General features: G+C 40.1%; 1 protein-coding gene across 2 annotated transcripts in view; it reads right to left on the bottom strand.

The window, feature by feature from the left end:
* VGLL3 (vestigial like family member 3) overlaps positions 1-12,196 on the bottom strand; it is a 64,666-nt gene that overhangs the window by 39,749 nt on the left and 12,721 nt on the right. The window contains exon 1 of one of the 2 annotated variants that reach the window (XM_078656198.1): positions 6,855-7,089. The exons of the other annotated variant lie outside the window; for it this stretch is intronic. Coding sequence (XP_078512324.1) covers positions 6,855-6,869 — 15 coding nt within the window. The 5' untranslated portion in view covers positions 6,870-7,089. Of the gene's footprint in view, positions 1-6,854; positions 7,090-12,196 lie in introns of those variants that run through there. 2 annotated transcript variants of the gene reach the window in all.

Genomic DNA, 12,196 nt, shown 5'->3' with positions numbered 1-12,196 from the left:
ACTCATTCAGGTGACCTACCCGTGGACATGAAGGGGCTTTCTTCTTTGCAAGAAGGCTCGGTGACTTCAGTTCTTTGTGCCTGTGTGTTGACCGGCCTTCATTTAACCAGAGCTTCCTTTTTGTTTTAATTTTTGCAAAGGCGTATTGAAAACTTAGCAACTTTCTGTCAAGATTTAAACCTTTTTCAGGACGAGTCAAAAAAGTTCTGTGTCAGACGCACTCTTTACAAAGTCGTGTTCTTTTCCTGAATAAATACATTATTGTCCATAGAAAGAAATCCTCAGCAAAGGGTGAACTTGCAGGCAGGAATGCCGCATGCCTTTCCTAGCTTGGCAGGCAGTTAGGCAGTTATCACACAAATTGCGTTTAAAATTATTTTGGAATTTACAAATAACTTTGCTCGGGCAAAAGCTAATAGGGAAACTTTACAAAGCAACAACTTTGATAAAGTTCACCAGTATAAAGCAAACTTTCCTTACCTCTACATAGACCCCCATTTAATTTCAACCACACAGCCCTGCACAGGACATAGGCTCATAAACCGGGTCTGGTGGCTTAGTGGACTAATGCATCCACTCTAGGGGCCTGTGTTTGACCTCCTAGTCACAGGTTCAAATCCCGGCAGGTCCACTCAGCCTTTCATCCTTCTGAGGTTGATAAAATTAGTATTATTTAGTTGGATAACAACAAACATCTGTTATTCAGCGCCAATATGCCCGTGTGGGTGAACGTCTGCTTTACAAATAAACATGCTATGTTTTATGAAGCGACTGGCACTGCACCCTAAGAACTTCTCTTCTGAGCTTCGCTGCCACTACCTGTCTTGAGCTAAGGCGGGTTTGCTGAAAAGTGCTGGTCCTGTTCAGATAAATGTTATGTTATATACTGAGTTGTATTATGTACAACACATATCCAATGATGTTTATACAGGGTTTGCCTTCCAGATATTGGCCTCTTGACACCAGGTTTTATTCTATCTCCTGAATTTGAGATGGTCCATGGTTGCCCGATTGGTGTGGACCAAAGAGTTACACAGTTTCGAGGAACGGTTGCCTAAGTGCGTATTCACAATAGGCAACAGATTTCATATAAATACCAATCAATAGCAGTATATTAATGTGCATCTGCGCTTGTGATGTGTACATATCTGTGTATAAGAAAAGAGAAAGGGCATTTAAGTATATATCTATGGGCATCTATGTTAGCGGAACAATATATAGATCTATGCTATGACAGTGAAAATTAATGTGGCTAAATTAAATATGCTAATAGAGAGAATGTATACTAATACATGTATGCCCTCCCCACACTTCCATTTTATACCACAGAACGAATGTCAGATTTTATGTTATTGCCATAGAGCAACCCATCTAATGTGGAAAAAACACCCTTCTTCCTCACAGATTATTTGCTGCTCTGTCTTTAGAGTATACTATCTCTGCTGATGCTTGCAAGGCCTATTCAGTGTGTCTGTATCTCACTGTACGGATTTAATCCACTATCGCCTCTTACATTTTTATTATATATAAATGTATTTCTTTATAACTACTAAACAAGTCATACAGAAAGTATGCAAAGGGTAACGTGTTATGTACTACCAATTTTGAGTTAGGGAATAGTCCTCATGACAAACTTGAGGCTTTGCTTCTTGTAAATCACTACCCCTCCCATCCAGAACATTGCTGACAACTAATAGATTACACTTTGCCCATAGATCGATCGATAGTTAGATAGATAGATAGATATAGATAGATATATTGTGTTTACTCGTTATTTTCATTCATGCAATTGAAAAGCTTTCTATTAGCTAATAGATACGGAAACTAAAATTAAGCCATTTAATTGGGGGGACCATGATATTTGGTAATTTAATGTCAGCTGTAGATGATGGATCCCCAAACAGTGTCATGTATGTGCATGTTTGTATTGTGCTGAGGGGATTACCAGGTATTCGTTCACGCAGCTCTCTGATGGATGTCACATGCGTTCTTTTGAGTCCAGAGATAGACCATGCAGTCTGAATTTTCTCCTTTGTTCTGCCGGTCACCAGTCTATTCAACTGTGTAGCCTTGGACCGTGTCATGCATATGCATGTAACTTGCATGATCGAGGTAACTATTAGCAGCGATACTACTTGTCTCTTGGACCTCTTTCAAGTGCTCGCCGTCCTTTTTCCCAGCCCCCGCCCCAGGGGCGGCAATCTGAGGGATAGCCCCGGGCGCCACAAGCTCTAGCTACGCCCCTGATGGTGACACTCCCTGTTTTACGTGTGTTGTTGCTCAGTAGGCTTTAATTACGACCTCCGAGCACTATTTTGTCAAATAGCATCGCCCTGCCTGCTGTTGCAAGCAGGACACACTCCCTCCTAACATTTTTTATTTATTTTTATAGCACGCATTTGCAGTGCAATAGTACTTGCATTTGCGAGAGTTTAAGTTATTGGCATTGTAATGACAAAGCCTTTTATTTACCTGTTTTAAAAACAACACATAAATAAAAGGCATTGTCATTTGCAATGCCTATAGCTCAAACTCTCATATATGTGAGGCCTATTGCATTGCAAATGCTTGTTCTCTGAGCTACTCCGAGCGTTCTAGTAGCCTTAATCACAGGACAGATGGTGGCTTGGTAGCAATAAAACATCCTCACTAATTGAGGTTCCTTCTCTTGCTTTCCCAAGCACATATTCATTCTATCTCTCTCGCTTTCTCTGTATGCATATATATATGTACATGTATACATATATAATACACTTTTCCAATTACTGATTTATGAGAGGTGAATGGGCAGGAAAGCAAATCATTTTCAACACTTTTCCCACAAAGGTGTAAATATTCTGTAGGTTTATCTAAATAGTTTGTTTAACAAATCTGTAGAGCTCCAGTTATTTTTAATTGCTCATTAAAAATGTAATTTCGCATCTAATATTATCTATTACCTTTTTAGAGCGCATTTGAAATACTTTCACCGTGCCACAAGAAAGCATAATTTTCAACTTACCCTGCTGTTAAAGTAGACAAGGTCATTGGCGCTTCAACTGCAGTAAATGTCTCTTGTTAAGTGAGTTAAAGACTGGCGCTTGTCTAGGATGCACTCTGGCCATGGAATAATAAAGTCAATCACTGGGCTCTCTTGAAAAATCAAGAAATGCCAACACGCGAAGGGGTTTTTGGCAGAACTCTCTGGATGAATCGCCCCAATTCCATTCCTTCGAATCAAACCGGAACGCTGGAACGAGATGCACTTTTCACGGAAGATATTTTTCAGATGTTACACTTTGGGCCCTCTCAGGGCGGAAGAAAGCGCATCACACATGGAAGAAAACTGCATGAACTTGCAATGGCGAATTCACAAACGTTTCTTACACACTTGAGCAGCTGGTGTGCTAACACACACTTGTCAAACGAGGCCTTTGTAACTCTCTGGACGATTTATTTACTGAAATAGGTGCTTGTCTCCAAATATGTGGTGGGATTTCCATCCTCGATTTGTGTCTTCCACTCTGAAAGAAGAGTGCGGAAGTCCTTGTAACTTTCACGATGGATGACTTATGGTTGTGTGCTCGTGGTGTGATGTGGTTAGGCGTTGAGATGCAAGGGATTACGAGCGTATAAGTAGGTTTAGGACAGATTTTAAATTTTGCTTAAGAGGCCAATGCCAGACTTCATCTCATAAAGAATGACATGGACAAGTCCTCGTATTAAAAGAAGCAGTGGCCTCCTGCACTAGGCCATGGCAGAAGAAGGGCAGTGACACTTTGAATCAAATGATCTAAACGCTCACACACTTTGAGTAATCTGATTATGAATTTTTGGGCTGGAGATATGGTACTATGAATTGAATTTCATATGGCCCTCAACCTTTAAGCGATGCCTAATCCTCATGGAGTCCTGAAGGTGTTCCCCACTTCCTTAAACCATGAATTAATTGAACTGTAGAATTCTAGGTTATCCGCAGAATGTAGACATTATTTTGTAGCCCTATGTGCAATAGTTCAAACCTGAGTTTTATCAGAGACCCCTCCCATGAGTCGTGTCAGTTGAGCAGAAATAAGTAGGAAATACCCTTTGGACAACATTATTGAAATACTATTTGATGGGTTTGTGAATTGTGAGCGGAACCACTTATCACAAAATGGCTGAACAATTTACAATTTAGCAGGCCACTCATTGGCAGCATTGCTCATACACATATGTTTATTGCATATGTACTATTGTGCTAACATACCTACTTGGGACCACTTCATTGAAACGCTGTAGATATGAAAGGCCTCAAAACCAAAGCTCTTCGAAAATAGACCGAGGCAGCTAAACCTGAGGTAACGATATATGAGTGCGCTCCAAAGGGCGCAACCAGAGGTGCCGCTACTCTAAGGTAGTACTAGGAAGTCACCAGTGCAGGCTTGACTCCTGATTGGTTCACCAAATAAGGCTCTAGGGGATGGGGGCAACTGATATCACTTCCTTTAGGATACCATAGATCCTGGCACTGTCCTTTGCAGCAACCGCACTACCTTAATCACAACAGCTGTGATGCACACAGAACGAAGGCTCCCTGGCCCATCTAGTCGGACATTTTCCTCTCTATTGAGGGGCATGTACAGGTTACTTTAACGCTAAATTCAACCATTCAACAATACTTCAAATTTCACAATGAAATTGGCTCATGAGTCAACTTTTTTAGCCACTATTCCTCCATGGTGGAAAATTCAGATGTTAAATAGTCTCTAGTCAATAAAGTCACTGCCATGTGACATCAATTCAATCTTAAGACTGGTTATTGGTATCTAGCTGTGTGTGTGTTTTTTTCCAAATTCCAAAATGCATTAAAAAAGCAATAGAGTTTTCCTTGTTTTTTTCCCTAATGTCATATGCAGGTTAATGTCCAAAAACGTGTAAACTGCAACCAGGTTCATGAGAAACTATTTGTAAATGGTCAAGTAGAACTTTTCCCAAGGCGATCTTCATCCTCTCAGGTGTTTGCACTTCTCTCACTACTTGTTGCCAGCTCCAAGGTGAGGCGGCTTTCCAAATGTTTCATCACCAATCTTGGCGATCGCATGGGCCTCCTAGCTGCACAACGTGCAAGAATTGGGTGTGTTGCCCTCTTGGATGGAAACTGATCAGTAATCGGCCATTATTTTACAATAAATAGATTTAATACAATAAATAATACGTTTTGTGAATGTGCTCATTAAAATATCTTGGTTTTATCTGAATCTTTGCAAATTGTGGCTTTGTTTTGCCGTTTTTATTGGTCCTCTAGGAAATGATCTTGCCATACTCACAATGCTGCACACAGCCTCACTAACATGCACAATTTCGAATACAGTTCATGTTCCTATGGTGCAAACTGCTGGCAGAAATATGTAGTACAGCCTCATACATCAAGTTCACTTACACCGACGTCCATTTTGGACTTCAGCTGGCAACTCAGGTTAGTTTCTGTGGCCCTTCATTTTGCACTCCTCTATTACCATCCACCGTAAATCACTATTATTATTGTTACCAAGTTGAATGGTACTTAATTTGCTAACCTCAAAAAGATAGAAGGCTGTGACGACCCTCCTGCTGATCAATGTATGTTAAAGTGGTGAGCATTCAGCTAACTGAGCTATGCTGACAGTTTGATTTTAAGTCTTATGATATGAAATTTCTTAAAGAATCGGTGCCCATGCAATAAAGAGTTATGTCATTGCATCTACCTAGCCCATCCTGCTAGAGTTCTACATATAGTAGATTATTATATGGCACTGTATGGCATCAAGATTGTGGAGCAGGCACCCAATGTTTATCACTATTCTCCTTTAAATGATAAAACATATTCATCAAGATTGTTATAATTGATCCTTACTGCTGAAATGTATGTTTCGATTGACAGCTGAGGCCATAAGGCGGCTCTGTGAGTAAAAGACCCATTGCTGATATCTGCTGTGACTTGCAGGTCACCAGTTCAAATTACATACAGCCTGACTCACTCAAAATCCATCCTTTCGAGGTCGGACTGAATACTATTAAACTGTGTAATAGAGCATTGTATTTTCAGTACTTTTCAACCATAAACATTGTGCTATTTAAAAATAGGAAATCAAAACTAAGCAATCAAAAACAATGTTGTACCTCTGTTGTGTACCGCCCTTTCGAGCCTCACGCTGAGATTTTTTTTTCTAAAACCGAATAGTTTTATCATATGTGTCATCGACAGGCACCATATGGCCTGGTTTTAAAAAAGGGATGCCTACTCCAGTTTGTGAGTATTAATAAGCACAATGAGCATTACTTAAGTACTTTTTGAGCCTTTTAAAAATATACATAGACATCTTACCCATAGAAGTATTAAAAATTAGCCATGTTTCTATTTGAAAACGCCTTGCGTAAATTATGCTATTTAATCTGTAAAATCATGGTTCCGCTTTCTAAGCATAAAACTCCAGGCCTCAGATTGAAATTCATATGAAATGTCGGAAAGCTTTAATAAACTCATGGTAAAACGAACACCATTAAAACAATACGACAAGATACACTGTAAAGTAACATGTGAGAAGGAGGCTCCTATTTTATTTAATAAAAGGATTCCAATTTCCATGAACCTTGGTACTGGAGAGTACTGAGTCAGAAAGCTTTGCCTAGTTTAGGATCCGTCCAGCTGAACCTCTCTCTCTCTACCACGGTATGTCGGACCGATGAACCATTGTGGAAGCACATGCTTTCCTTGTCCTACCCGAATAGATTTTTTAAACTTCTTTAAGCCCCTATGCAACTCCAGTCTGTCCCACACAATTTTTAAAGCACCATCAGAGTGCATGAATTTTTTATTCCACCTCATACAAAAAAATTATCATTGTCGTACTTACGCTTTTCCAGAACATGGGATCGGTCGTCCAGACAACAAGAGTGTTTCTTCACTGCAGACCTTCAGCGGTGCATGCTAAGCGCATACAGTCATGTGCAGGCTGTGGGTGCACTTGCCCTACAAGTGCCCGACACATAGCCGCTCTCCTGAGTTCATTCTCAGAGCCGGCATCCCTGGGTGATTCTGCAGCGCACTGAAGACACAAGGCAGGCGCTACACCCCGCAGAACCTTCCCAGAAGCGTCTCCGCGCTGGAATGCTCTCCCGTCCAGCCCGAGTGAAAGTGATTCATTTTCCAGCTCAGCCCTTCCCACCGGAGAAAGGAGTTATCATTTCACGTTACAAGGCTCCCCCGGCAGATGTTGGACCCGCTGACAGTCGTTGTGTAATCGCAAGGCCAGCGCGCGCTGATACAGTGCGTTCCTCTCCGCGGAGCACCCACGTGTCCGGCGGCGAGGCTCCGGTGCGCACAATGTCCCTCGAGCACCACTTTTATGAAAGCTTCTTTCAAAAGCATGACGCGGCTATGAGAGCTTTGGTTTTGTGCGTTTTTCGAGCTCTCTTTGCAGATGGCAAAGTAGCGTTTGAAGGTTGTGTCCTTTACCAGTCGTCATCAGCTTGCAAGTTTAATGCGCGTGGCCCTCTTCACATGAATAAAGATCTATGAGAGGAAGAAAAGCGCGTGGGCAACGGCACAGCCTTGGTTACTGATGAAGGTATTCACAGCACAGGCCTCAGGAGGTGAAGAAGGGACAGACATGGACCTGGTGGATTCTAAGACGACCAGTTGTGATTAGAAGGACATAGATAAGTTTGGAAATGTACCTATGTCTGCGCCGTCTTATGAGGGGGGAATATTACACAGATGTATCACCTTTTTGGTAAAGGTAAATGAAATTAAAATAGCATAGTTTAGTTTGCGCTTCTTAAAACGCCCTGGATAGAGTCAAATATTTCCACTCCAGCACTTATTTAAGTTTTGCACAGGCAATCCCATCATGCAATGCGACATACGCTATGGCATGATATTACATTGCGTTGCGTGAGGGACGCACAAACACCAGTGAAGAAGGCCTCTGTCTTTTATACAAAAACCTGGGAAACCTATCAAGGGAGATGAGGTAACTTGATGTTTTTAATAGGGTCTCTAAAATCTTGAGACTGCGTCATAACTTGTAGGTGGATCATTATCTGACATTAATCTCCAGCTGGTTTTAGAGACATGTGACTGATATACCGGATGTGGTCATACGCTCTTGGAGGGATTGGGCTATTTACACTCTTTTTGAATGACTCTAAAAAAACTTGTCTCGTGGCTAATTGACTACTCCTTAGATATGCTAGGTAAGAAACATGATGACCACACATTTAAAAAAACATAAGCACAACTGCTCCTAGGACCATTGTATCCCAGACAAGCCCCAATATATTGTTTAATTAGGATAGTGAGCTTCACTAGTAAAATGTACTCTAACCAAGCATCATAATAACTATGTAAGCGAATTTCACCACACTACACAAAACTCACACCCCACATACCCACACTTCATCAAACGGCTATATTAAAAAGATCTCCAGCAAAGAGCCCCTTTGTGGGTGCCCGTCGGGCAATGCAGCACCGGCCCGATTAGGGGCATGCCCAGATGATGAAGCATGACACTTTCTGGGGGTGAGAGGGCACTTGCTCCTATTTGGGTGTATTCACTTACTTGACTCACCAGTGACACACTGTTTGTGTCAAAGAAACTGCACAGTTTTATATTTCTAAGTTACTGTGATAAGGAGCGTGTGTGCTGGACCTACTGAAAAAAAAGCTCCTTATTCCTTATACTTAAATTCCTATAATGGACTACTCCACCAGGGACACAGTTATTTTTTGCGAAATTGCTAATATTTCACGTCAATGAACTGGCAATATTCTCCATCCTAGAGTCCATTTTTTAAGCAAGGTTGGGCAAGTCCATGTTGAAGTTTTAATACACATTAAAAGTCATTGACTTCACAAAGCTGTTTCATACAGATAAGGGTTTAAAAGAAGTGTACAGGGGTCCTCGGGTGTTTTCTAAGTGAGAAATTGGCGCCTACCAAATATACGCTAATGTCTCCTGGACTTATTGTTGCGGTGCAGAGGTGAGGGAGACTAACACCCTAACCCCTCAATTGGGGACCCAAGACGAGGTCCACTACAAACAAAAAGAAAATGAATTTCCTAAGGTGATAATCACTCAGAACAGCTTTACACTTAAAAATTGAGGCAGACTGTTCTTTCTGCTGCCTTGTGAAACTTGACTAGGACATTTCCCAATCTGATCCTTTTGTGATTCTGGCTTTCTTGAAGATATGTTAGTGATTTTTTGTAAAAATCATCCGTAGCAACATACACAAAAGATACTGAACACTGTCAGTAAAAAAATAATCAAATATTGAAATGCTAGCACCTGAATCACAGCTATGATGTCACTTCATTTTCATCCAATCAACATTCAGACTCCGACAATATGGCTATATGATGAGTTTCGGTTCATAGTTTTTCCTGTTTCTTTCACATGTCTTTAGTAAGCAGCAAACAATGCAATGACAGCAGGTATCCTTGATTATAGTGTATAGGATGCACCTCGGGATCAACTAAATATACCATCACATACATAATTTGGAATTGCAGTGAGTGACCAAGGCTTTAGGGCCCCTGTAACTCACTAGTATAAAAAGTAAACTGATTGACACCAAAATCATATAAGTAGCACAATCAAGGCCTATGGTCTCCTGTTCCATAGATAAGTATCTATTCAGATTTCAGTGATGCTTGTGTTTTAGTAACAATAGGGACCATACTAAAACATAACGCTTTTGCTGATAATTCTTTTTTTACTCATTGCAATAGAAATCAAGTCAGGTTTTACTCGCCCACAGTACACTGCATTGCTTCAACAAGTAGAAAAACAAATAAAAATTACAAAATAGGATGTGACCTAACGACTAGGGCGGTCAACCTCAAATCTAAGGAACGGGTTCAAGTCTCGGCAAGGACGCGCAACATCCTATAATTCTGGGCAAATCGCTTAATCTCCCCCTGCCTAACAAAAATGAAGATGTCCTCTTGTAACACTACTGCTGCTCTTATAAAGGGCTCTGATACCTTATACCTTTGGTCAAGTTTGCGCTATAAAAAACTCTGTAAAAAAACGTACAAAAATAAAGTGGAAAATAATACTGGAAATAGACAGCTTGTGAAAGGCCTTCCAATGCAGCATTCACAACCCAGAAATGGATATTAATATGTTTTCTTGATCTTAGGGAGCCTGTGTCAACTATCTTCATTGCCTTATTCCTCATGCCATATTGTTTCCTATTCGGTGTCTCAGAAGAAACCTCTAGTGTGCCTAAATGTATGCTGTTACTCCTCTGCCCTTTAACAGGGACTTTGACAATTTTTAAAGAAGAACCTTAACTAGAATAATCATTGTAACACAAAAATGTGATATCCCAGGTAAAAAGAGGCGCAAATTACATTTGTATAGTACTTGGCATTCTTTGAACGCGAGGGTAGGTTCTGCGTACTAATAATTGTCTTCACTGTTAGCACAGTCATCAGGAGGCGAATTCCAGAACATTAATATGCAAATTTATAAACTTGCGGATTTCATCAGTTTTACGCCATCCTCAGTTAATGTTGAAATTCAAAATTGTATTTATTGTGGTGACGTCTATGAGTGTCTCTCTATTAACATGCTAGTAATGCTTAACTACACCAAGAGCTACCAAAAGAATACCTACATTTTTACTGCTATGAAAGGCCATATGATTTTAGATACTGAAAATAGCAAGCCGAAGGGAATGTAATTATCTCAGAGACAGAATGTAGAGTCCTTCTGCACTTGTAAACCCACGGGCCAGTCAGCAGCGTGCCATAAGATGAGCTTAACTAATAGCCAATAACTAAATAATCCAATTTGGACCACATCAGTAAAAAAACGATGCCAAACATGCAGTGTCTTAACCCTAATATGGCCGGCCACAAACGCCAATGCCAAAGTGATAGGTGTCTTATATAAATTATTCTCACCAGGCATGCTACTGCATTTTGGTCCATTGTTGTGGCCAGTGAATAATAGAGCTTTTTATCCCAAGCTAAAACCTGTTTGCCACAGTAAATCATTAAGAGAGTATAGTGATAGTTCCATAATTTCATAGAAACCATCACCAAGAAAATTAGGTATTGTCTTTAAGATCTTTAGGTGAACAAAGTGGGAAGTAGTCAATGTGTTTATTTCAAGGAATACAAGGAATTCCACATATTTAACCACCAAATATGGTCAGAGTCAAAACAATCAATATGGTCCTTCTTTAGTTCAAACTATTGAGCAAAAGATCCTCACACCAGTATAGTAAACTGGATCATCAACTTCACAGGTCATATGTTATTGCTGCACTGACTTGGCATTAATATTTATGACAATTGGCCTTCATATACAGGGGTTAATACTAACCATCCTATAATTTGACCAAGGGAATTAGGCTAGGACTACCTAAATAGTCCTGCAATCATTTTTGTTTAATAGACTACAATGAGTGTTAAAATGGTATATCCCCTATATTTGCAATTTAAATACCTTAGATAAATCACGGACACAATGTTTGAACAATTAATAACCTAGAAAATCAGGGTTTCATGTGGATCATTATGGAGGAAATACCCAGTTTAGTTTATGATCCTACAGGTTCAAATCTGGAGCCAACAATGTAACAGTTCAGCTAACATGCCACACAAGGACAGTCTATGCTTTATTTCAATTGATGATCACCTGATGTATTTCACAAAATCTACTTGATCTCTATAGAAACCATTAGCTGTTAATTCCAGTGGGGTGCAGCAGTTCTATGTCATCTACATAAAGGAGTACATGAATGAGTTTTCTCCAACATAGAACAAATGGTTTTGCATTTGACAGTATCATAAACTAATCTAGAATCTTTAATTTAAATAGAAGAGGAGGGTGAACACACTTGTTTTACTCTACTTGGATCTGATACTGACATATTCAATTGAAGAGTGCCATGTTTAAAACGTGGATAGCAAAGTAAAAAACTTTCACCATGCAGAAGGTTGTTTTTCCACAAGCAGTCCCTTTTACATGGCCATCTGCTGTGGAAAAGCCAATAAAGTACTATGAAATTATGCTGACAATTTCTGTTTAGCACTTTTAGCAACCGTTAGCACTATTAAGGGATTATGTATTGTTAATAATTTTTCATTAACTCGTTATCCTACAAGTTACCCGTTAGCTAACAGAAGAGAGAAGTTTTCAGTGGTGTATGAAGTTTGAGAGCAGTGGAATGTTGAGCG

The sequence above is a fragment of the Lissotriton helveticus genome, chromosome 8, assembly GCF_964261635.1.
Source record: "Lissotriton helveticus chromosome 8, aLisHel1.1, whole genome shotgun sequence".
Lineage (NCBI taxonomy): Eukaryota > Metazoa > Chordata > Amphibia > Caudata > Salamandridae > Lissotriton > Lissotriton helveticus.
The sequence above is the reverse complement of the archived record's forward strand: the minus strand, read 5'-3'. Positions and strand labels throughout refer to the sequence as shown.